Source organism: Emydura macquarii, unplaced genomic scaffold (assembly GCF_026122565.2).
Source record: "Emydura macquarii macquarii isolate MOO-44397 ecotype Brisbane River unplaced genomic scaffold, CSIRO-AGI_Emac_v2 contig_3348, whole genome shotgun sequence".
NCBI lineage: Eukaryota > Metazoa > Chordata > Testudines > Chelidae > Emydura > Emydura macquarii.
In genome coordinates, this window is record NW_027133485.1 from 1,312,466 (window position 1) to 1,338,385 (window position 25,920).

The following is a 25,920-nucleotide window of genomic DNA, read 5'->3' on the forward strand; positions in this document are numbered from 1 at the left end:
CCTCCCCTGCACACATCGCCACTTGGGTAAACTCTCCTACCCGTCTAAGTGAGGCACGTGACAATGTTTATAGAGCAGCTTGCGGCAAACAGCCTGCGCAGCCCAGCGCAGCCCAGCACGAGTTGGTGTTTACACAAGTGACAAACTATTTATTTGAAAATCCCCTGGATGATGCTGTGGGGCCTGAACAACAAGCACATGGGGAGCGCCGTGCTCCTGCCCTGGCAGCTTTCAGGGGGGCCGTAGCAGGACGTGGTGGAGTTCAAAGTCACGGGGCTAGGGGGATGGAGTGTGAGAAATAGTTCACAGGCCTCAACCAAAGCAGCCCTCAGCCTTCCATTTTAGCATAAACAGCACAATCGGAGATGTGCTGTCGCAACACATGGGCAATATATGGGTCACGTCCCCCTCTAGTGGCTGGGCCATAGAAGGATAATAGCCTACTACTGCTACCAGCTAAAGGACTTACTCCTTCAGCTCAAGTAGTAGAGGCCTTTAGTTTGGTGCTGGGTTCAAATCCTGATGCCAACCGGTGCTGGAGGTTGTTACACTAGGAGAGCAGGGGAGGGGCAGACTTTCCCAACTCCAACTCAGTGCAGATTTCCTCTGGCCCATTCAGAGGTGGCCCTGCACTGGCCCTCTGCCCACAGGGACTCTCCCCCATCCTGGCCATCGCCAGACCCCTCTTTCCTTACTCTCCTGCTGAGTTCCCAGAGCAGCTAGCCCAGGATTTCTCTGGGCCCTGGGGCCTGTGTTCAACCGTGGAGTTGGATATTCCCCAGCATTGGTCCTGAGGCGCATTCTCACCCGCCGCTGCTACCTTAGACTGCGTCTGCTCCTTCCAGCGGGAGGCAGTCAAGCAACAGTGAGTGAGAGGCAGGTAAAGGGCCTCAAAGGGTCCAAAATGCTTCTCTCAGGGTCTGAGAGGCTTCCACTGACTGCAGTGGGCGTTGGCTCAGCTCTCAGGATTGCGGCTGGAAGCCTCGGTGCCTGGGCTGGGACAGCTGGAAATGCACGGGGGCTGGACTGGCCATCAATTCCAGTGGCTGTCTCTGCACGCCAAAGCCAGGAGAGGGATTCCACACGGAGCACTATTTGAAAGCAGTTGTTTTAACGCCCAGGGGGGTGCAGTGGACGTACAGTTTCTCGCAGCTCTTGGCTCCTGTGGTGTGGTGCTGTGGAGACCTTAGTGAGAGGCCGGGGGCAGTAGCAGGAACGACCACCACAATATGCAGAAGTCTCTTCATCAGCCAATGGTGTCTCCAAGCCAGGACAGGTTCCCAGGAGAAGTCATTGGGGTGGGGAACCAGAGAGGCGACCCCTCCACCCCTATTCCTGCACGTGTTTGAAAGATCTGTCCAGCCCTCTTCTCCTGGCCGGCTCTGGCTGGTTGGCACCTGCATGCTAGTGGGAATGGAGCAGGGGTTCTCAAACTGGGGGTCGGGACTCCTCAGGGGGTCATGAGGTTATTATTGGGGGGTCGCGGTTATTATGCCGGGGCTGCGGCTGTCAGCCCTGAGCCTGGCCGACAGCCAGAGCCCTTCAGAGCTGGGTGGCCGCAGAGCAGCGGCTGCTGGCCGGAAACTCTGAAGGCAGCGCCACCCCCAGCAGCAGCGCAGAAGTAAGGGTGGCATGACCCGGGGGAAGGGGTGGCATGGCATGGCATGGCATGGCATGGCATGGCATGGGGGAATCGTCATTTTCTGGGGGGGTTGCATAGCCAGAAATATTTTCAAAGGGGGTCCCAGCAAAAACAAGTGTGAGAACCCCTGGATTCGAGGCTGTGTTTGCAAGTGCTGGTCTAAAGCCAAAGTCTGAGCACTTAAACAGCCCCTGGCTGCGCCGCGCTGGCCTGTGAGGGAGGGAGAGGATGCTGTGCTGAACTGCAGGAGGCACCGGCCGATTGCTGCACAGCTGAGATCGGCTCGAACTGTTTGCAGATTCACTTTGGAGGCCTAGGGCCAGATCCTCAGCTGGTGCAAATGGCCCTGGCTCCACCGATTTACATCAGCCAAGCACCAGGCTCCTCCTGTATAAACTCGGCGCATAGCCCCATTCCCCTCAGTGGGTGAGAGACCCTGGCACGGTGGGGAGGGAGGGACCCTTTCCATGCCAAGCTCCTGGCGTTTTCGAATCAGCCCAAGCCCCTTTCCAGCAGTGCCACAGATGTGCGGGGTCTTCTCACAGCCTCTGCAGAGGTCCAGCCCCATCCAGAGTGGCCTTTGGAGCACTGGTGATGCCGAGTTACTGTAGAGGGATTACAGTCATTTTCTGTTTCATTTGACCTCGCAGCGTGAACGTTGGCCCCTTTATTCCCACACAATGGCAGCAGTTGCTGTGGCTTTGCATGGCCAGCTGCATACAGAAGAGCTGTGTCAGAGCTTTCTATTTAGCCGGGACGTCTCGCTTCCTCCCAGACGCACAGTACACAGAAAAATCACCTCCTCGGTCAGTTCCAAAGGGAAGCAGCACATTGTTCCCTTGGCAGCACCGTCTGGGCAGCGGGCACGTGTCTGGAGTCCAGGCCAAGCCTCCAATTCTGCACGGTTGCCAGGCTGGTTTGCAAGCTCTGTAGCTGTTGATCACATCTCATATCCTGAAGCTTCTCTTTTGTCCGTCACTGCTCAGTCTGAGCAGTGTCATGCTAGCGCAGGAAGGAAACTGGTTTTGTAATAAAACTAGGTTGTTCTTTTCCAACATCTTTTGTTCAAGGGTCATCAAGATCTTCAGTTAGACTGTGAAACTCACTGCCACTGGATGTCATTGAGACCAGGAACTTAGCAAGACTCATCAGGCAGTTAAGCATTTTATGGAGGACAGGAATATCCAGAGTTGTTATAGTTAAGGCTGAAAGAAGGGTATTGGAAGGGCAATAAAACTTCATGCTTCAGGGCTTAAACCAATCCCTAACTATTGGGGGTCAGGATGAAACCTTTATGAGAGCAAATTATCCCACACCTGCTACTGCAAGATTTCTTACCCCTTCCTCTGAAGCAGCTGGCGTTGGCCACTCTCAGAGGCAGGACATGGGGCCTAGATGGACCCTAGGTCTGATCCAGTCTGGCAATTCCCATGTTCCAAATAGCTTTACAAATATGGATGAATTAATCCCCTCTGGGGCAGATCAGTATTACTAGAGTGGAAGAGTGTCTTGTGGTTAAGGCACTGGTCCAGGACCAAGGAGATCAGGGGTAATTTCTGAGGTCTGTCACAGATCCCTGGGTGATCTCGGGCAAGTCACATAATCGCTCTGTGCCTCAATTCCCCAACTGCAAAACAGGGTTAATCTGCCGTGTCTATTTAGGCTGCACGGTCCTTGTGTGTGTGTTACAATGTGTGTGTGTGTAACAGTAGCACAAGGGGGCCTGGTACATTTTTGAGCATCACTGTAATACAAGGATTAATATATTCCTCAGCTTTGCATCCTCCCTGGTTGGTACATCACAGCTCGTTGTGGTGATGTCAGCACAGCCATGAGAATAGGCTTTGTTCATTAACTGGGGTTTCCTCTGCTGGCTGAATCTGCAGTGGCAGCAGAGCGGAAGCGTGAGGTAGCCCTAAAATGACAACTCCTCCGCAGGGGCTGGTGTGTTTCTCAGTGACTTCAGACTGGCTCTGGAGATAGATGCTCTGCAGCTACAGACAGTGTTTGAAGCTGGGAAAACGTTGGACCCAAACCTCCTCCCAAGCGGAGCCGACTGAAAAATGTCGGAGCCATTTTGCTATTTCTAGGGTTTTTTTTTTTAATTTTGTTGTGCAGGGAATTGTGACTTTTGGTTTTGCCATGGGATCAATAGACGTTTCAAACTGTTGTCATTTCTGGTGGAAAAGAAACTCCGAGGTTTGAGCAGCTCTAGGGACAGTCTGACCTCATCCATGTGAGGGAAGATGAGCAGCAACGTCCCTACACACAGCGTGAAATGTTTATGATTACATTAATGGCCACTTGCCCACATTAAGTCATTAGACATTCAATGAGGCCTGCTTGACTGGAGACATCTCAACCTGACAGCCTACAAGAGCCTCATCTACACGCTGGTAGCTATCAGACGAGCAGTGACAGGGATTGGCAGTATTTTAAATAAATTCTAGCCAGAAATATGACATCCTTTATTAAATAGAAAAACTACACTCAGTCGTGTTCACTTTCGCCAAGGAAATCGATTGCTATTTGTTTTTAAGCAAACAGGAACTAGTGGATATGTCTGTGAAGTCATTTTACTGCTCAATCTGCTCCATGCAGATCTGCCGCCTGGGTCCCCCTTTCTGCCCTTCCAGTGCTCTATGAGGCTCTGTCAGGCTGCTATTCCTCCCTGCCTGCTCCTTCATTCTGCGGCTTTTATGTTAATTCTTGCAGTGTCCCGCTGAGCAGTTTATGCAGAAGATGTAAAATAACCATTATTATTCCATGAGGTTAATCTGTTCCTTTTCCCTTACAGTTTGTGCGTGTGTGCTTGGAAGCAACAAGCAGCTAACGCTGACGGAGTGCAAGCCCCCAGATGGGACTAGATCCAGGCTCCTGTGCTCCTTATGGGGTTGAAGGTAGACTCATGTTACCTGCTACCTAAGCTTTCTGTGGCTGATATTATGGTTTGCGGCAATGGTCCTGTACCAGGCATCGTGTACAGACTTTCAGTTCTGATCCAGCCCAAGACGCACTAGCAGACGCAGACGCAGACGCCACGCTGTGAAACGGACTCTTCTACTCACCCTGCATTCTAGGCACTGGGAAGTTACTATGCAGCTTGGACTGGTTCTGGTGGTGGTTTTTCTAAGCTTGATGGATCTAACAGGCAGCAGCAAGGCGGTGAAGGGCAAGAGACAAAGACGAAGTATGTATGAAATGCTTCTCTTCTCCGACTCCCTTGTGATGCTGAATGTAAATGTCTGAACAGAACACGCCCCTGTTTCTGCCAGACACGGGCAGGGCAGGGCAGGGGCAGAGGTTGTTCAGGGAAAAGCTGGCTCAGCGAAAGTGGTGGTAGCTAGTGCATAAGCGAATGTCTGACATCTGGCTCAGTTACTGATTTTGTAAGCTCCTCAGGGCAGAGGCTGGGTCTGTTTCTGCCTAGTCAGGTCAGCGCCTAACAGATCCGAGGAGGAGTCTGGCTGGCTGGCTAAGTGCTGTTCTCTGGCTGTCAGACAGGGAATATCTCTGAGTATCACCAGCTTGTTTCCTCTGGGCCCAGCTTTTTCTACCAGCAGGACTGACAGCTTCCCAACCCTTCTGGTTCCTCCAGCCTTCCCCCTCCCTCAGCCAGCCTGACTCTGCAGAAACAGGGTGAGCTTATGTCCCCACAAAACTGCACCCCAACCTCCAGGAAGACCTCCTGGGCTCCCTTCTTCCTCTAGTGCGGCGGGGCTGAGTTTGTAATGAGCTGCAGGCTGGTTCGAGATTTCCATTAAGTGACCTGCAGCTTCTGGGCCAGGGACTGGGAAAGGCAGGGCCAGCAAGAGCCTGTGCTAGCTGCACCCCTTTCCTTGCCCCAGGGTCAGCAGGCTACAGGCAAGGTCAGGGGCACAGGGGGAGGCAGGAAAAGAACAGCCACAGGGACTGCAGGTGACCCTGAGCGTACACAAAGTCAGGAAAATGCACCCAGTGCAGCGAGGAAACGGACGAAGGGAGTTCTGTCCTCTAGCATCAGCTATAGTAGTTCTGAACAGGCCACATGCCCCTGCCCCATCGTTAGCTGTGCCCACAACCTCAGCTAGCCCCCAGACTGCCCAGGAGCAGTAACTCACAAGAATAACAGCACACAGTTCAGCCTGCACTTCCTGCCTGACCAGCAGCTCCCCAGGGAAGAGTCCCCATCACCCTCTGCCTTTCCCACAAAACCCCCCTGCTCCTTTCAAACCCAGCCAGCTCTGCCTCCCCCATCTTTATAGCCTGGTTAAAGCTAATTGGGCCCACATGCCAGCAGGATTCAGCAGTAATTGCCCTGCTTCCTGAGGGGTGGGTAGGGAGGTTTAACAGCTGAGCCCCGTTGACTGGTCTGCACACAAACTTGCATGGAAACAATAACTCAAAACCCAGTTCATTATTTTGGTGCAAGTCAGCATCTGCAAGGAATGTGGCTACTGTTTAATTTAGCTGAAGTGGCTTATTACTTTACGGCCTGCTCTATGCACAGAGTTGCTCCAGTTTAACTTGCTGTGTATTTGAAACTGGTTTAGTTACATGGGTGCAGCTTTGCATGTGGACATTCTTAGATCACTTTAGCTGCATCAGTGAATGTGCAGTGCAAGTCAACTGCTATATCCAGTTTTAAACCGATCTAGGAGTGTCCCCATAGGGCTTTGCACCAGTTTAACTACCCTGGCTTTTAAATTGAACTAGTCCAATCTCTGTGTCTGTGAGCCCTAAGGGCTGCCTGCAGTAGCCAGCTTGCTACTGAGAAGATGTGCTCTCATGGTTAATGTTATAACTTATAGAATCATAGAATCATAGAATATTAGAGTTGGAAGGGACCTCAGGAGGTCATCTAGTCCAACCCCCTGCTCAAAGCAGGACTAACCTCAGCTATATCATCCCAACCAGGGCTTTGTCAAGCCTCAGCTTAAAACCTGTAAGGATGGAGATTCCACCACCTCCCTAGGTAACCCATTCCAATGCTTCACCACCCTCCTAGTAAAAAACTTTTTCCTAATGTCCAACCTAGACCTCCCCCTGCAACTTGAGACCGTTGCTCCTTGTTCTGTCATCTGCCACCACCGAGAACAGCCTAGCCCCATCCTCCCTGGAACCCCCTTTCAGGTAGTTAAGCCGCTATCAAATCCCCCCTCACTCTTCTCTTTTGCAGACTAAACAAGCCCAGTTCCCTCAGCCTCTCCTCATAAGTCCTGTGCTCCAGCCCCCTAATCATTTTGGTTGCCCTCCGCTGCACTCTCTCCAAATTGTCCACATCTTTTTTGTAGTGGGGGGCCCAAAACTGGACACAGTATTCTAAATGCGGCCTCACCAATGCCGAATAGAGGGGAATAATCACTTCCCGTGACCTGCTGGCAATGCCCCTCCTAATGCAGCCCAATATTCCATTAGCCTTCTTGATTCCCTCTCCCTAAACCAGCTGATTTAAGCGATAGGTTACATACCACAGTTAGTAGTTCTGCAATTTCTCATATGAGTTCCTTCAAAACTCTTGGGTGGAGACCATCTGGTCCTGGTGATTTATTACTGTTTAATTTATCAATTTGTTCCAAAACCTCCTCTATTGACACTTAAGTCCTGGACAGGTCTTCAGATGTGTCACCTAGAAAGAATGGCTCAGATATAGGAATTTCCCACACATTCTCTGCAGTGAAGACCAATGCAAAGAATTCATGTAGCTTCTCTGTATTGGCCTTGTCTTCCTTGAGTGCTCCTTTAGCACCTGGATTGTTCAGTGGCCCCACTGATTGTTTGTCAGGCTTTCTGTTTCTGATGTACTTAAAAATATTTTGCTGTTAGTTTTTGTGTCTTTTGCTAGTTGCTCATAAAATTCTTTCTTGGCCTGCCTGATTATACTTCTGCACTTGACTTGCCAGAGTTTAAGTTCCTTTCTATTTTCCTCGGAAGGATTTGATGTCCAGTTTTTAAAAGATGTCTTTTTGTCTCTAATCACCTCTTTGACTCTGATGTTTAGCTATGGTGGCATTTTTTGGTCCTTTTTTTTTTTTTTTATTTGGGGTATACATTTAGTTTGAGCCTCTATTAAGGTGTTTTTTAAAAGTTTCCATGCAGCTTGCAGGCATTTCATTCTTGTGACGGTTCCTTTCAATTTCCGTTTAACTAGTCTCTTCATTTTTGTGTACTTCCCTTTTTTTAAATTAAATGCCACCGTGATGGGGTGTTTTGGGGTATTTCCCCCCCTACAAGGATGATAAATGTCATTACATTATGGTCGCTATTACCGAGCAGTTCACCTATATTCACTTCTTGGACCAGATCCTGTGCACCACTTTGGACTAAATCAAGAATTGCCTCTCCCCTTGTGGGTTCCAGGAGTCGCTGCTCCAAGAAGCAATTGTTTAATGGTGTCTAGAAATTTTATCTTTGCATCCTGTCCTGAGGTGACATGTACTCAGACAATATGGAATAGTTTACATCCCCCATTATTATTGTGTTTTCTGTTTTTGTAGCCTCTCTAATCTCCCTGGGCATTTCACAATCACCATCTTGGTCAGGTCATCAGTAATACATTCCTACTGCTATACTCTCATTAATCAAGTGCAGAATTTCTATCCACAGAGATTCCGTGGTAGAGTTTGATTAATTTGTTTTACTATATTTGATTCCATGCTTTCCTTCACATACATGCCACACCCCCACCAGCACGACCTACTCTGTCATTCCTGCGTATTTTATACTCTGGTATTACCATGTCCCACTGATTAGCATCTTTCCACCACGTTTCTGTGATGCCAGTTACAGCAGTATCCTCATTTAACACCAGGCACTCAAATTCATCCATCTTACTATTTAGATTTCTTGCATTTGTATCCACACACTTTTGCCAATATTTAGTTATTTGCCTCCATGAGATGTAATTGAATGGGGACTCTTTTTCGGCTGACTGTTTCTCTTCATTTTCTACCTGCACTTTATCAGCTTATATCTTCTCCTCTTTACTAGGATATAGAGCGTCCCCTTTAATACCTCCTCCACTAAGGAATGTCTCTGTCCCAACTGTGTGCTCCTCTACACCTGTCGTGTTCTGGCATAAGTAGCATTTCCCCCTCCAAGAAGGGATGGGGCAGGATAATGATCTCACTGTTACAGAGAGCCTGATACTCAGTGGCCATGGGAGCAGAGCCGGCTGGAGCTCAGCGTGTCAGTCCCTCTCTTGCATGAGTGAGATCTGGCTGAATGCAAGCTGTAATCTCTCAGGAAGGGCTTCAGGGTTGCCATGCTGCCAGCCAAGACAGGAATTAGCTCCCCTTTTCAGCTGCTAATCCAGGGGATCAGCTGGGGAAACATATAGATTGAGCCTCATGAAACATCCCCGGCTGGGCAGCACACAGGGTGTTGCAGCCAGAGAACAGGTGCTGGGATTCAGCTTTCTGGGTGGGTCCTGTCCTCGGGACTGAGCCTCCAGAGCCAGCACCCAGGGTGCCCCTTGCTTCCTCAGACTGGTCACATACTCTCACCTGACATAAGGAGAGCCTCTTCCTGGGGAACCGGCTACAGCGCCGCTCCGGAGCCCAGCATGGCAGCTAACAAGAGATTTTTGCTGTCAGTGGCGTGTCCCCATACCGTTCCTAACAGCACAGAAGGGATGTGCTATCCCGACTCAACTCACCTCCTCCCTCCAGACACTCACTGTGTCTTTAAGAAACAGCTCGTTGAGGCAGGAATGTACAGAACCCTTCCCAAGTCAGAACAGAATGGAGGAATGGCCAAGCTGGGCCAGACCAATGGTCCATCTAGCCCAGTAGCCTGTCTTCTAACAGGGGCCGGTGCCAGGTGCTTCGAAGGGAATGAACAGAACAAGGCAATTATCGAGTGATCCATCCATTGCTGTCCAGTCCCAGCTTCTAGCAGTCAGAGGCGTAGGGACACCCAGAGCGTGGGGTTGCACCCCTGACCGTGTTGGCTAATAGCCACTGATGGACCTATCTCCATGAACTTACCCAGTTCTTTTTTAACCAAGTTCTAGTTTTGACATTCACAGCATTCCCTGGCAACAGAGTGACTGCACTGTGCAATGAAGTAACTTCCTTTAAACCCCAGTTCTTGTGCTATGTGACAGGGTGAATAACATGTCCTGCTTGGCTTTCTCCACACCAGTCATGACTTGATAGACCTTCATCATCCCCCCTTAGCCACCTCTTGTCTAAGCTAAACAGTCCCAGACTGCGCCATGCCCCTAGCCAGTTCTGTTGCCCTTCTCTGAACTTTCTCTTTGTGAGCTAATTAGTTACTCCCGGCAGATCCTGGTTACGAGGCTGAGTCGGGAGATTAGCTCTACACTGCCTACAGCCTGACACCCCGTTCCAGAGACCTTGGATGCACTGCATGGGATAGGCAAGGCACTGAAACCCAGTGACCAAAAGAGTTGGGAGAAATGACAGGGACATGCCACGCCCCCGTGACCCCGCACCGAGTTGTGCACTAAACCCTCAGCCTGCTCTGGCTGGCAATATACTCCAGAGCAGGAAATAGATTTGTCCCTGGTACAGAGCTGCTGGTCAGGTGATCACTGGCTTGTAACTGGTAGTGGTTGGTTCTTCACTAGTGCAGGATGTACAAGCCCTTGTGTAGCAGCCTGGCTGTAGCCTGGAACGGGATGTTTTCACCCAGCGGTTATGCCATGTTCACAGTCAAATGAAATGTTTGAGACCTGGGTGGAACTCTGCAAAACTTGTGGCTTGAATGGCCGAGTCAGGGAAGGTAGCTCGGGGGTGGGGTGCATGACCTCCCACCCCAAGGTCACCCAGTCCAGCCCAGGCCTGGGTCAGCAGCGGCCGCCATCTAACAAGCATTTGGTGACCTCTGCAATGAGCTGAGCTGAGTCCTTTTCCTCGTGGGCACAGACACCGTCCTGGCACGGTGCACCTTTGTTGCCAGTCTGAAATGAACCTGCTGGGGGACAGTGAGCAAGTCACTCTGCAACCCTCCGTGCTTCTTGCCCCCGACCCGGGGCCTGTTTGTCTGTTTAGCATGTAAGCTCCTCGGGGCGGGGTCCCAGGCCATTGGGAGCAAAGCCCTAGCACAGCGGGGCCCGACATTGGCTGAGGGTTCGAGGTGCTATAATAAATAGCAATAATGGAGACAGAAATGGAACCTCCTCTAGCCCCCAGAGGCGTCTCTGCTGGCGAGGGCTGAGGCCCAGGGGAAGTGGCTGTGTGGTGGGGGCAAGCTTGCAGTGCTGCTGGCTGGGTGGCTACAGAAGGGCTGTCACCCCCCCCTCATTTAAGCAGCTCTGTTATCCACTGACCAGACCCCCGTGGAAAATCCCCTGGGTGAGATGCCCCGCGCCCCAGCTCCGCACTGAAGCCGTCTGTCTGTGCAGCATAGGGCTGGTTAGCATCAACTGGGAGTGGCTGGAGCGGGGGGTGTCCCCTCTGTGGTGGTTCCGCGGGTGCTACGTTTGGTGTGAACGTAGCGGGTGATTCCCCGTGCTGGGCGCTAGGCGAAGTGGGGACACGTGTTGATAGTGAGCCCGGCTCTGATCAAACAAGACTTGGGGATAAAAACCGCGGCATCCGGATGGTTCCAAGAGGGCCGTGAAACGAGCATGCGGCATGTTCAGGGCACTGGGGGCGAGAGGAAAGCTGGGGCTGCAGTCCCTGTGACCGCACTCCAGAGCAAGATCAGAGCAGCAAGGCAGGGGGCTCTTTGCTCAGAGGGTGGGTGGTGCAGCAGGGATTCAAGGGCAGGTGTCTCCCTGGTTAACGGGAGCCCTGCCCATCAGCACAGCCCCCCTCTACAAATGAGCAGAGCTGCTCCAAACACAGGGAAATGGTTTCACAAACCATTCCAAAGTGCTTCCCTGTCCTGCCTGAGCGTGGCAGCCTCCCAGGGTGAAATCAGCTGCATTCCTTCTCTGCAGGTAAGGGTCAGAGTCTGCCTCCATGCCCTCCCCCGTTCAGCTCCTGGGAGGACCTGCATGAATCCAAGGGGGAAGTTGGCCCTAAGGAGGGGGGCGGTCAAGCCCCAGAGCTGGTGAGAATCCAGTCCTGACCAATAATTAGAATTTGTTCTGTTGAAACAGGAATCTACTCCGATTTCTGTTTTATTTTCTGTGCTCAGAACAGCCTCCATATCCCAAACGGAGCAGATCCGATCAGCAGCTGCATGGTTCTGATAAGGCAGAGCACAAGAGTTACTGAAGTGATCTGTGGGGTTTGCAAATTGCTCTGGGAACAAGAATGAGGTTTTCTTTTCCTTTGCGAATCCAAGTCCTTGCCGCTCAGTTACTAGCCTGGAATTTAAAGATTCTGTCGTTCCAGTGCGTGCTTTTGAGGTATAATAAATGCAGTATTTAAAATAAAAAAAAGATGTAGACTTTCTATAAACAAAGACAATGCTTGCATAATTAACTAATAACAATAACCTGCATTCTGGCCTGCAAAGAATGTTGTTGGTTTCAAAACAAAACAGAGTTTTGTATGATAATGAGAAGCAGAAAGTGCTCAGACATGAAACTGGACGTGTTTTCTTGGTCTGAGGTTAGGGCCTGAGAACCAGTTTCAGTTTGGGGGGCAGAAAAATCTCTCGGGTCACCTGATGTAACTGACATAAAAAGAGGGCCTGAGACCCAAACCAGATCCAAGCAAAGTGGAGAAGTATTCGGATGATTTCTCTTCTTCTTGACTCCTCAGAGTTTCCCCTTTTGGAGTCTGTGGACATGTGAGCCCAGCTTATCTGGGGCAGGACCCTGCTCACCAGGGAGTATGGTCCTCTGCTGACCTGGCCATGTGCCCGTAAGGCCATGGCTCCAGGCGGATGAGGGTGGGTGACTCTGGGCTGATTGAGCTGCTCCAGGAGCCAGGCAATAAGCTGAGGGAGGCATGTGACCCTCTCCACTTCAGCCCGCTGCAGGCAGGTGGTCCCGGCCCACTTCAGGACCCGCAGAGATGCTCCAGCAGTGGTAACCAGTCCAGGCGTTATTTCTGAGTGGGAGATGGAGTCGCTGGGAGGGATTGGTGGAAGCGCTTTGCTGAGGGAGCCGGGGGGTTGATTCAGGGTTTATTACAGGTTTTTGCCACTGGCCCAACTTGCCGTTGTTGTTTTCATGTTGTTTGTCTCCATGCTCAAAGAAACCCAACCAACCAGCCCAGGTGTATGACGCCCCTCCCCCTTTCCCACCCCAGGAGATCTTGGCGTGTGAATCCATCCAACTATGCATCAGAACCATCCAAACCAGAGTGCGAGATACCATCTCCTCTGGCTATTGAGCAATCGCACAAGCCCCAGATATTGCTGCAGTTGCAGCTGAAACGAGGCTGAGAATAGTGGTTGTGCAAGAGAGGGCTGCAAGTTCAAATCACTTGCTCCTTGGTCATCTCTTCTAGCCTTCTCAGCCAGGGCAAAGGGGCAGGGAATGAGAGAACTCGTCGCTCTGAATATCTAACCCAGCTATTTATCGAGCACTCAGTAATGTCGTGTCTGGGTGCCTGTTCTGGAGGATCATGGGATAGGCTCTGGTGTGAGCTGTGCATGCAGCTCTCCTTGGTTGGAAGGATGGGGAGGAATAACGGACAAGAACGGGGAATCCTTGCGGTCTCTTTCTCTCATGCAGCAAGTTGGACACAGAGGAGTTTTGCAAACGTTACCTTTTCAAGGCCAAATATTTTTTTCTCACAGTAGCTCATGTGAAGGCCAGTACTGACCATGGCAGCTGGGACCCTGAGACTGCTGGGCAGTGTTCGCTCAAGAAGCTTGCTAAATCTCACTACCCTGGACAGATGCTTGTGTCCCATGGAGGAAGATGTAGGCCAGGCTTGGAAGGGGCGTCAGGATCAGATGTGCATTGGCCACAGGACCACTCAATTATTTATCTGCGCTTGACTCATTTCCCTGGGCAGCGTTTAAGTGGGGATGTGAGCTCATTCACTGCATCAGATGTTAATGGCAGCCCTCCTGGGAAATGGACTTGTTTCCATGATGCTGCTGATTGGCTAGCAAAGGTCAGTTTTCACCTAAGTGCCAGGGCTCCGGAGCATTTCCCCACAGCAATAAACCAGCAGTACTGTAAGTGCCATCTCCCGGGGACGATGATGAGCTATTAGCCCCACAGGCAAAAGGCTGCTTGCTGGCAAGAGACGCTGAGCTCTCCGGTCACAGGGGCTTTTGGAATCCGAAATGTCAAATGTTCTTCTGAAGCCAACTCGAGCTGGCTCGCGTCGCTGGCAGGAAGGATGCCTTGTACCTCTGAGCGTGCTGTAGCACAAAGCCCGTTCAGAGTCAGTCCCAGGGACAAGGGGATCCTGGGGAGAATTTGAAAAGGAAAGCTACACCAGGGAGGAGACCGAGGAGAAGAGCTAAGGCAGACGTTGTCCCAGCTTTCCCAGTACAGCTCTGCTGAGGTACCATGGTGAGCTGCAGCGTCCTCTGCTGTTCAAACCCAGCCCCCACCTCCACCCCCCCCAGCTCTGCTCTTCCGCCAGCAGCCCGATCTGCCGCAGCCTTTGCTAGTCCGAGGCCTGATTCTCCTCGGCAACAGAAACAGCCACCTTAGCCAGTGGCTTTGTCCTATGGACACATGACCTGTGAGGTGAGGGGGACCCAACTGATCTCCAGCAGGGATTTGAGCTGAGCTTTGAACCAGGGTTCTCCAGGGGTATGTACCTAAACCAGTATATCGCCTGGCATGTGTCAGTGCTCACACTCCACCCTCCCCACCCCATCCCTGTCTGAGCAACACTGACGTCTGCTTAGCAAAAACATCAGGTAAGAGGGGACAGTAGGGCACAGCCTGATTCCCTCATTTCAGGGGCTTCTCTTGTTTCCCAGAGTGTCCCACCCTCTGTTCTCCATGGGAAGTTTAACACTGAATCCTGACCACATTCGTGACGGGTTGCACGTTTCAGATTACAGTCTCAGTGTTATGAGGTTGCATTTGGCCACAGAGCAGCCGCTCTGGTAGAGGCTGGCTTTGGGGGTGAAAGGTTGTGTTTTGACAAGCTGAGACAAGGCAGGTTTCACCAGGCAGAAGACAGACTGTGTTCGCTCAGTAACACTCATCGAAAAGGCTTTAATTAATCTCCCCTCTCTGATAACTCCAAGACTCCGTCCATGCTGCGTCGTCACAGCCAGTAACTCTGCCGTGTGCCTTGCCACAGAGACTGGGCAGATCTAGCGCGGAAGCTAGGAAACACTCCAGTCTGCAATGCTCATTCTGGAGCCGCCCCTGGACTGCTGCCCCTCAGAGAAAAGGGTGAAGTGAGGGGAAATAGGAGAAAGGGACAAAAGGGGGCCTGGAAATGAGGGCCGGGAGGTCAGGATTTGAGCAACCAGATTATCTCAGAACTGAGCCATTTAATCTATTTTGACTCTGGATCGTTTTTCTTGCAAAGAATTCCCAAACACTTTTCAGCTGATGTTGACACTTCCGTTATCGGCCCCTGTACCAAACCTCCCTGTAGGAATCCCACGCCGGCTGGCTGCCCTGAAAGGCAATGGCCTCTGCTCATCTTTAGAAGGGTGGTTCCCTACAGGTGCTATCCTTTGCCAGCATGTCCCATCCCCAGCCTGGCCAGAGGAGAGCTGACCTGGGGAGAGCTCAGTCTGCTTGCCAGTCCAGCCCAGGGACTCTGCCGAGGCTGCCAAAGGGGGCCCAAATGGAGGAGGGGGGAGGATTGTGTCTTGCAGACACGTGGCCACTAACCAGATGAGCATGTTCTAGAAGCCTGAATAGCAGATCTAAAGCAGCGTGACAGTGGGTGTGTAACAAGCTGCTGTGTAACAAGCCAGCTCTGCTCTGCGGTGGTGTGAGTATTAATCTGTGGGTCTCTCTCTTGCCTTTCCAGTCAGTACCGAGTTGAGTCAGGGCTGTGCGAAAGGCTGTGATCTGTGCTCAGAGTTCAACGGATGCCTGAAATGTTCCCCCAAACTCTTCATACTCCTGGAGAGGAACGACATCCGGCAGATCGGGGTCTGCCTGCCATCCTGCCCGCTGGGGTACTTCGGTGTTCGCAATCCAGACATGAACAAGTGCATCAGTAAGTGCCAGGGCCTGGGAGGGAGACAGCTACAAAATAATCCTCTGCAGTTACCGGTGCTCTCATCCCAGGCTTGCAGTGAATTAACCCTCACCTGCCCAGGGAGACAACTAGGTGGTAATATCCCTATTATATGGATGGGGAAACTAAGGCACAGAGAGGGAAAGTGACTACCCCAGAGAACACCCCACATAAAGGGATCCCATTGTGAAGCCAATTGTCTGAGGCACCACTGGGCACACAAGGCTTTTGCTGCTGAGCGACTTCAGAGCAGGAGAGAGATTTACCCCGGTTTGGACCCGAGATGGGAATGTGATTCTCTCCCCTGCAGACATGGCTGTGTTTCCACCCACAAATGCAACGTCCATAGGGGACTATTTGGAACAGATTAAGAAGCAGCAGCGTGTGCGCTCCCCGTGCTACCTAATGGCTCCTGCCAAGCCAAGGGCAGTAGAAGCAAAGAAGTGAATTCAGCCAGGCTGGGAAGAGCACACACAGATTGTCCTACAGAGAGAGAGAAATCAGGGGACGCTGTCTTGATAACGGTCTGAAAAGCTTATTAGGCAGCTGTTAGTTTGGACACCAGCCCCTCCACGCGGCGTCTGACTTGCCTTTTGGCGTCTGCCTTTGGTCAGGGTCCCGAAGGACCGACGCGAGGCGCTGATTGCAGTCACTCCTGTTATGAACAGGCGAGTGCAGAGATCAGGTGGGAGGTGCAGAAATGTGGCTTGGAGCTACTGTAAATTGGTGCAACTCTGTAAACGTCAGTGGAGCTACCCGCAGTGACACCCGCTGGACATCGGGCTCCATGTGCTTTGGGAACGAAATGCACTTACACGCACTGAGCGCCTCAGACAGTGACAGAAACCAAATGTCCTCATGGGCCCATCAGTAAGGGTCAGTTTGCTATCATGGGTCTTTCTAAGATGGGCATGAGGAAGCCGGGGGAAGGGTGAATTGCCCACCAGAAAGAATTAGAGATGGACACTAATCTGGACACTTCTTGTGTTGCTGCGCGAATGGTCAAGTCTGGGTTACCCACTGGGTCGAAGTGATGTTAACATGCTGATGTCGTAGCTATCCCCACAAGGTAATCCTGGTATAGCTGCCGACGTGCGTACCCACCTGGCGATGTGGGGTCTCAAGGTGGGAACGCTCTTACTTCCGGGGTCTTGTGCAGCATCTGGGGAACTGATGCCGGTTCCTTCCTCTGCCCATCCATAATGAAATGGAAATCCAGTGAATCAGGTCTTTGGCCTGGGTCTGCCAGTCTTCCATTGCAAGAGGCTGGGCCAACTGAAACACCAGTAAGTGAGTTGGACCTACGAACAATCCTGGGGTCATTTCATTAGCAGCTCCATAGAACCTGGCACTTCTGTAGTCCACACTACAGCTGCATAAGGAGTGACAGAAATTGGACTTAACTCCTTGCATTCTTCCATTTTGGGTGATTGTCTGTCAAACTGAACATGAGTCCAGGCCTCTTGCAATCATATTGCGAAGATATAACCCGGCACGGGCGGATGATGCTGATTATGTGCTAACCTCACAGAGTGGCTCTATCTTGCAAGAAGGGGCAACGGCAGAAGGAAACCAGTTTTCTTCTTGGTAGCACAACCAGACAATGTTCAGAGACATGGCTTTTTGCAGATTCCGTGGGGCCGGGAGGGTGCTCTAGTGGGTCATCTAGTCCACCCCTTTGCACAGCTCCATTCTTCCTTAACCCTCTCTAGCAGATGGTGTCTATTCTCTGCCTTGAAACGTAACTTGACTGCAATTCACACTTTCCACTTTCTTCAGATAAAGGCCTGCCAGGTGTTGCTTTTCTATCATATCCATGTATCTGCTGATTTTGGCCCTGAGGGTACAATTCAAAGAAAGTGGCTGTTTTTTTCCTTTTTCCTCCCCAGAATGCAAAATTGAGAACTGTGAGGCCTGTTTCAGCCGAAACTTTTGCACAAAATGTAAGGAAGGTTTGTACTTGCACAAAGGGAGATGTTATTCCACCTGCCCAGACGGTTACTCTGCTGCCAATGGCACCATGGAGTGCAGCAGTCCTGGTAAGTGGCATTAAAGCTGTTGTAGTTCTTTATTTGTCTGCCCGCTCGTGTAGCATTCTGCAGGCTCAGCTTTGTGCTGCCTGTCTGCATGGAGCAGCTTGTTAAGACTTACCTGCTTTCACGGCTGCTGCTCCATCGCACCTGCTGCATTTCAGTGGCGTCCCATTAGCAGCAGGGACATGCTGGGGTGCAGGAGTGGGCCAGCCCAGCAAGTACGCTCTTCCTGTATGTAAATGTGACAATTAGCAGCTCAGCTGCTGCGGTCTAGCCCATTCATTTACACAGCAGATGCCGCTGACCTGGGTGTACCAGAAGCCTTCAGCAACATCCAAGAAATGAAAGCTGCCGTGGTTGAAAAGCTTTCTCTTTCCGCCGAGAATACCGCAGTAAATCTGTGGGCGCTCCAGTCTTTCCTTCCAGGAAACACAGAGCTTATAGGTGACCTTTCCTGCCTGGAGACAAGGTTTCCCTGTAAGACATGCGCTTGGACCCTGCTACCCGCATCCCTGCTGTGCTGTGCAACGCCAGGCAAACAAGAATCTGCATATTCATTTGTTCTTCAGCGGCTGCATATTTGCATCTGCAAACAAAGAACAACAGCAAACAGTCAGGGTCTGAACTTTGCAGGAAGCTTTCTGCCCTTGGCAACTTAATTTTTAGTTGCAAAATGCGTGATGGGTTTTCCACGTCGGCTACTTTAAAGCGTAGCTGTGGTTTGGAAGATGCCAATAAACCCTGCTGGAGACAAAGCTAGTGAAAGTACAGACAGATACTTGGCCCTCTGGCGGAGTGCAAAGCCTCTGGGATACTACAGCACATTGGCCCTATTTATTGCTTGGTCGCTGCTTCTCAGAAAACACCTGCAGTGGAGAGCTCACAATCTAAATGATGGACTCCAGGGTATGAACAAGGAAGTGAGGGGTGAGCACACCGCTCACCCAGCCAAGGCTGCAGTGTGTGACAAAGACCACAGATGAGCACACACACAAATTATCCAGGCAGGCTCCCTTCCCTTCGTGTCAATGGGTCTTCCTGTGACCTCAGTCTCACCAGTCTTTATTGCTAACGTAAATAACTTTCTGTGGTGGAACCGAGGAAGTGCCGTGTTTGTGTGGGACGTGGGGAGCTGGCGGGATGAGAGGGCCGTTCGGGAGGTGTGCAGCGTGCGGCAGAATCCAGGCCACAGCCCTGGGATTACGGCGTTCGTTGTCTTAGGCAGACATACATGGGGATGGTTCAGAAAGCGCAGACACGCCCAGCTGCATGTCTGCGAGGAAGCAGGTCTGTAGTGACCCGTGGCGGGGTGGCCAGCAGGGAAAGCACTTGCATGTCCACATCAGTCCAGGAGACAAGAGCGAGTATCAAAAGCCAGAGGGGACAGTGGTGACTGGCTCTAGGAGAGGCAGATGGGATGCGCTCTGCACGGATTGGGTGCAGGTTCAGCATGTTTAAAGTGAAGCTTCCCATTCCCCGGCTGTCCCTCTGGGACCTTCTCCACTGTAGGAGCAGAGACCCTAGCCATGGGGATCGCTGTCCTTCTAGGGAGTGAGGAACTGACCCTCTGGCTGGGGCCAGGTGCAATCAGAGCCTTCTCACCAGACACACTGACCTGCTAAAAGGTGCCCTTGCTTAGCACAACCCTTTGTGGTACCCGACCGGACGTTTGGACCCCAGTGTCTCTCAGAAGGCCCAGACAATTCCCTTCACAATAGATTTTCCCTCTTCGTTTAGGTGTCTGAATAACGCCAAAGGCTCCGCCCCAGAGCTCTGGCTGGGGTGGGGTGTCTGGGTGTATTGCACCTCACCACCCACAGAAATGGGATCTCAAATGTAGGAAGCTCTGGGGAAGACACAGATCTGTCTTGGATGCTGGCAGGAGCAGGCGGCCGGTGGGAGGGGAGGACTCCAGGGATGTATGTGGGGCCCTGGGAAAAGAAGAGTTTCTACCTGACTCTCTTGTTGTCTGGCAGCACAATGTGAAATGAGTGAGTGGGGTCCCTGGGGCCCGTGCGCCAAGAAAAGGAAGCTGTGTGGCTTCAGGAAGGGTAATGAAGAGCGATCGAGGAAGGTTCTGCAGGCTCCCTCTGGAGATGTGTCCGTGTGTCCTGCTACCACAGAGGCCCGGAGATGCACAGTGCAGAAGAACCAATGCCCTGAAGGTGAGCTGATGCCAGTGCATTTCACCCTCTCTTTGGGGAACCATTTTATTTGCTTGGCATAAACATTTAGTTTAACTGCAGGTAGTAACAAACAAAACCCTGTCAGGATCCTGACAAGGCCAGGTGAGGCCAAGGGTCAGATCAGGGGCAAACCTGGGGCTGAGAGTAATGGAGGAGTTCGTAGTCAGGTTCCAGGTCAGGGCTGATACCAAGGGTCGGAATCCGAGTCAGGAGACGAAATCCAAATCAAGTCGAGGTCAAAGCCAGGCATTCAGGAGCAGGAATGGTCCTGGCAGTTACCGGAGAACCATGCTATTGCCTGGACTTCCTGGAACACTCCTGGGGTTTATATAGGGCGGGGAGCCAATCAGGTGCCATGAGGCTGCCGCCTGTCAGACTCCTTGAGGTGGGACTTCCTGTAGTCTTTGTCCGCAGCGGGCCATGGGCTGTGGCGCATAAGTTGGTTATAGCAGCTGTTGAGTGGCAGCGTGAAGATGCCAGCTGCCCAGCAGCTCTGTAGGTCTGGGGTTGAGACCTGCTGGGCCTTACAGCCTCCAGACAGGCCCTGCTTTGTGCTGCACCCCCACAGGACAGACAGATCTGTGCGGCCTGACTCCCCCTGCCATGGCATGAACCGACATAGGAAACATGTCACAGCTGTTCACATCTAACTTCATGAGGTGCTGAGTGTCTTGCCTTGCTCGTCACAGAATATTTCCAGGTTGTCTTTCGTAGGAAGGCAGCCCTGCCAAAACCCGTTCAGGGCCAGTGTGCAACACGAGGGCTAGAAAGAACACCTGGCTGTAAAAACAGAACGAGCTACTGAGTGGTTAGTTTCTAATAGGATTAAGCTTAAAAAGTTGTCCCTGGACACAGCTTGCTGTGTCTGCTGTGCCTGGGCATTGTTATTCCATTAGCTCCTTCGCTGGAGCAAGAGAACACACCAAGACAGACCAGCAAAGGGGTGCGGATTGCAGCCAACTTCTGATGCGATGGTTGGGGTATTCTTCCTCTCTGGCCCCTGTGCAGAATTCTATGGCTTGGGCTGTGTTCTCTTTGCTGTTCCCCATGGATTCCCTTTCTCTGAACGTGAGGCTATCTCCTTCCATCACTTAAAAATCCTGTTCACAGACTTGTGGTATTGGGGAGGCTGGGGGTTGCTTATCCCCCTTGTGGCTGAATTAGGACTGCAGTTGTGCTGGCTGCTCTTGGGGAGCCCAGTTCTGGGTAGCATCTAACAGTGCAGGCAGAAGACAATAAGGAGCAGAGGGGAACAAGAAGATGTTGAGTTTAGTGGCTCTCAAAGGCCCAGACTCTAGTTTCCAGTCATGCTAAGGAGTCCGGCCTGTAACACCAGGAAAATGCCGGCTCTGAATGCCCTGACAGTGAAGGAAAATTACAAAACCAAATTCAAATTTCAGTCATCTCACCCCTTCTGTGAACACAGTAATTATATCTGAACACATAGGACTGCGCTTCTACCATCCTAACTCCGCAGAGAGCTGGACAAACACAGGCTCTGCAGCATCCCTGGATGGTCAGAAAACGTGACCAGTTGTTGAGCAGGTGTGGGAGCCCTGGATCCTTACAGAAAACAGCCTGCCAGCAGACCCTCTCCTTTACTCCGGGGAGGATCATCAGTGACTCTGTGATCATAGCTGTGGCACTACGTCACGGGCAGAGAAGCATCTTCCTACAGTACTCCAAGTAAAGTTAGTGAGCCAGCCAGTCCCTGAGCCCTGGCAGTGCTCACCAGCCAGTAAGCAAAGGCAGGGCACACTAGCCATCCAGGCCAGCCTGCCAGCCGTCACTGGGCAGTGCAGCACTCAGCTCCGTGTCCAGTCAGTATTCCAGTCGCTAGTCTCGGTGTTGATCCTTTGCTTCGTTTCAGGAAAAAGGAAGAGAAAAGAAGAGCAAGAAAAGCAAGATAACAGAAATGGAAACAGAAACCGTAAAGACACCAAAGATGCCAAATCTGGCACCAAGAAAAGGAAAGGCCAGCAGAGAGCAACTCTGGCCCCCATGACTCCTGCTAGCCCTGCCCAATAGCTGCCCCTTTACAGTCACATGATGGCAAGAGTTCATTGCTGCTATGTATATGAAAGCTTTATTGAACTGGAGCACTGCTACACAACAGACACATTCAGAAAGACAGACAGACAGACACAGAAACCACGCACACAGACTGGCAGAGATCACACCCATACACATCAGCTGACTGCAAAGCGCAAACTTCTAAGAAGAGGACTAAGAAAATATAAGAGATGAAGCTTAAATCCCAGGGACTTTACAGTGGACAGCTGGGGAGAAAGAGTGTGAACCGGAGTGGAGGGCAGTGATGCAAATATTCCTGATTAAAGGTCTCAAATAGAAGTCAGCCATGTAAATCCCAGTATAATGCAGCTTCAGCTGGAGACTAGAACTGACTTGCTACTATTCTGAATCACAGGATCTGGAATCACGCAAAGACGGTGGCCTGTTGCTATTCCTCCCTCCTTTGTTTTGTGTTTTAAGCTGTATGACTTTATCATTGAGAATATATGTTAAACCTTTGTGAGAAGCGGTCAGAGGGATCTGCCCTGAAATGGCTTCAAAAATTTATTTCAAATTAAAAAAAAAAACAGCAACAAAACGGCAACCAAATTTCTGAGTATGTGGTTCATGGCTCAGTCCCTGAGGAGGCTGGTGTCCCATGTGGCAGGGCCTTGCTTGCAGAAGGAAAACTCATAAGAGCTTTAGGAAAATCTCAGAAAATGTTGCCAGCTGCATCCTAGCCACAAATCAGTCATATTCACTTTTAGAATCCCCATCTGTGTTCAATAAGCCCCCTCGGGAATTTCCCATCATGCAGCAAGTTGAGACAATTAGAGGTTACAGCAAACCACAGGTTGGTTTGACATGGCGATTCTGCTGATAGTCACAGCTGATGGCTTCTGTGCTTGACTGAGGAAGGTGCTGGTCCCTTTGGGCAGACTCCTCCCAAACCTAATGGGGAAAAGATGTGCAGTTCAGTGTCTGCAGGGTGGGGAACGTGCAGAGCCTTTAAATCCATTAGAAAAACCATTCTTCTGCATGTCACCAGTAGGGGCAGCTTAGAATTAGCAGCAGCACTCACTAGGTCTCCCCACTTCTTAGCAAAGATCTAATCCCCTGGGTGAAATTCATCTCTGGGCTTCCAAGAGACTGAAGCAGCACACCCGCTTTGTGCAGCCCCACTGCATGGGGTGGATTTTACCCAACACATTGTAGTGAGGTTGCATGTTACTCAGTCTTATCTTTCAAAGTGTGCATCCCTTGGTGTAGAGCCTTCTTCATGCCTTAAGATCCAGCCAAAATCACTGCGCCCAAGGGATGGACCCAGGCAAGTTGCCCTGCCTGACAGGGCGGTGTCATGGGCGAGCTGCCCTCCCTCCCACGGAAGTGTCAGGGGCGAGCTGTGATGCCCACCCAGGGAAGTGTCAGGGGCAAGATGTACTGCCCCTGAGGAGGATTGGGGTGAGTGTCCTGCCCCTCCAGCAATGGGCCTGGGGTGAGCTGATCCCTAGCATGCAGCAGGTTTTTGATTATTACCATTATTATTACACCTCTTTTGTTCCTGCTCTGCTTCATGGCTGTGGCAGAGTGCAAAAGCAACCACTGCTTCTCAGAGGGCCATGCACCGGCGCGAGCTGTGCCAGGCACTTCATGTGCTGACTCCTTCAGAGGTCACACATGGCCCCCTGCTCTGACTGACTGCATCTCCTCACATGCCAGCCCTGCCGGCTAGCCGGGCTCGTTGTATTTCAGAAAATAAAAGTTCATGCAGTTGCAATTCTAGGAAAAGCTCATTGAATTCTCTTTTTTTGGCCCAGAGGCTCTGGTGCAGTTTTGGCGGGGTGCAGCATGTGGGAGCTGCATAGTTGTTCCATTTCCAGAGCAGTACCAACCTCTCCGTGTCTGCCGTGCTGACAGCAAGGCCTTCGGGGCCATCATCCACTTCAGATTTAAGTAAACAAGAAGGCGTTCTATCTTTCAGAGGGGATTCCACTTCAACACAATGATAAACGAGCAGCATACCAGGCAGAGAGCAAGAGAGAGGTTCTCAAAACTCATCTTTTCAACTGTTTATAGATCATGTTTAGATGAATCCTGCAGGAGACCTCCCCAGTTGAAAGACTGGATCTCACTTTATTTTCTAGTCTCAGCAAGCTGGGAGATAAGTAGCCTTTTTGTATTGTGGTTTAATACCTGCCATGGACCTTTTCCCCTCCAGCTGTTCAGCAGCAATAGCCAGTTACCCTTTCAGGAGTCGCACTTTGCTAATTTCCACCACCATCCCGAGAGCCCCAACCCACTTCTCAGCAAAGACTGAAGAGAAGAGAGAGGGCATTAGTGAGGTCTTATATTACTGTTACGTTACAGAATTTCCTACAGTACAGAATAGCAAATACTGGCGTCCATATTTAAAAACTAAACTACACACCAGGTAAATCAACCAAGTACATTTGGTGCTGTAGCATCTTGGATTTTTTGTTGTTGTAATCGTGTTTGTTTGTTTGTCAGTTACTTGCTATTTCAGTGGACCAGTACATGGTCTAGGCAACACTTCACTTCCCTATTTTGAGATCTTAAGCAGGACTTAAATGGCTGCTTTTCCTGTCAAATTTGATGTCTGACACTCAGGACTTTCTACACAAATGTCATTCAACTTTTTCTGCTTCACAGCTAGTGCAGGGAGGGGTAACCCATTAAAACGAGGCGTGTATAGGCAATTTTACTACCTGAGAGGGTTTTTTTGGGTCCACTTAAAGCTAGTTAAAAATTTTCAAAGGAAAATGGCCTTTTTCTTTAAACTGAAAATTTTGTAAAAGACTTACCTTTTAAAAATGTTCTGGGTTTATTTTTTCCTTTCTTCTCTCCCTCCCCCCTCCACCCCCTTTTTTTTTCTTTTACAGCAGCAAAATGGTGGAAGCAAGGGAAAAAACACAAAACAAAAACATTTAATTTTGAACATTTTCAGTAAAAAATGTGATTTTTTTTAAAATATCAAATCTTTTAGAAAACTTTGAGAGGAAATTTTTTTCCCCAAACTTTTTGAAAATGTTCATGATATTTTCCCTCTTTTATACATGTTCATTCACATCCCCAGATACCTGGTTTGTGTTTGGGGATTTAAAACCATTTTGTCTTTAGCCAATGTGTTTCCAAGAAGAGGAGCCTGGGTTCAAACACCTAGGCAATGCTTTGAGTGAGACTGATCCCTATTCAGAAATTTGTTAGGAGGGTTTCATTCATCTCAATTCAGTTGCACGTTAATGCTTTCTTTCCATTTACAACACAAAATCTGCTGCTGTGTTCTCGACATGACATCCCTGTAAAACAGGCTGTGGTAGTGATAATTTTTGTTCATTGTATTGTTCACCAAAATCAGGGTGTGTCTCAAACAAGTGGTTCAAAAATATTTACAGAAAGAAGGACAGTCTCTCATGAAGCAGTTTATTCTTCACAATTCCAGGGAGATTAATGATTCAGGTATTCACATGGGTACCTGTAAAGCAACACTATTACCTCTGACTTCTAATGCTGCATAAATTCACATCCCATACCTCCACCCAATCTTTAATGGAATTGCAAGAGTGTTCTGTGCTATTCTGGGGGTAGGGGTGTAGGTGGAGATAGATAGATAGGTAGATAGATAGATAGATAGATAGAATCCTGGACATTGTTGGAAGCTCCTTTGGACAGAGATGCCTTTGTTTATATTATTTAAACAAAAACATGTTTATTCACATGTCAAATCAATACGCAGATTTCTTTTCAAAATCTGCATGCAGAGCTTCCAGATATTTTGCTTATCATTTGGGTAATTTTTCTGTTATGACGGAAATAAAACGAAGAGGAAGGAACAGAACATTACCAGTCTACAATGCTCAGTTTTGAAATTGTTTAATTTGTAGCTCGCTTTCTGAGATGTAGGAGCCGAGACAGACCCATCTCACCAAGCTGATTGGTTGTAAGTATTATGCATTCACCCTCCATGTTTAATATAAATCTAGATTTTCCCCTGCCCCCAGTTA

General features: G+C 50.3%; 1 protein-coding gene across 2 annotated transcripts; it reads left to right on the top strand.

Annotated features, from left to right (window-relative positions):
• The first annotated feature begins 4,738 nt into the window (after nucleotides 1–4,738).
• Nucleotides 4,739–22,189, top strand: RSPO1 (R-spondin 1). Of its 2 annotated transcripts, XM_067533697.1 has the most exons (6): nucleotides 4,739–4,832; nucleotides 4,918–4,975; nucleotides 15,458–15,645; nucleotides 17,556–17,705; nucleotides 19,676–19,864; nucleotides 21,756–22,189. In XM_067533697.1, exons 1-6 carry the CDS (start codon nucleotides 4,739–4,741, stop codon nucleotides 21,911–21,913), a joined length of 837 nt encoding a protein of 278 aa, XP_067389798.1. In that variant the 3' UTR covers nucleotides 21,914–22,189. The 2 variants fall into 2 exon arrangements, with proteins under 2 accessions (XP_067389798.1, XP_067389799.1); XM_067533698.1 differs by lacking the exon at nucleotides 4,918–4,975 and having other exon boundaries at nucleotides 15,454–15,645.
• Nucleotides 22,190–25,920: the final 3,731 nt, after the last annotated feature.

What these genes read in the sequence shown, in the direction of transcription:
- RSPO1 (XM_067533697.1), top strand. Translation starts at nt 4,739, where the DNA reads ATGCAGCTTGGACTGGTTCTGGTGGTGGTTTTTCTAAGCTTGATGGAT. An exon ending in GAAAAGCTGGCTCAGCGAAA is followed by an intron (nt 4,976 to 15,457) that starts GTGGTGGTAGCT and finishes CTTTCCAGTCAG; the next exon opens with TACCGAGTTGAGTCAGGGCT. An exon ending in AGACATGAACAAGTGCATCA is followed by an intron (nt 15,646 to 17,555) that starts GTAAGTGCCAGG and finishes TTTCCTCCCCAG; the next exon opens with AATGCAAAATTGAGAACTGT.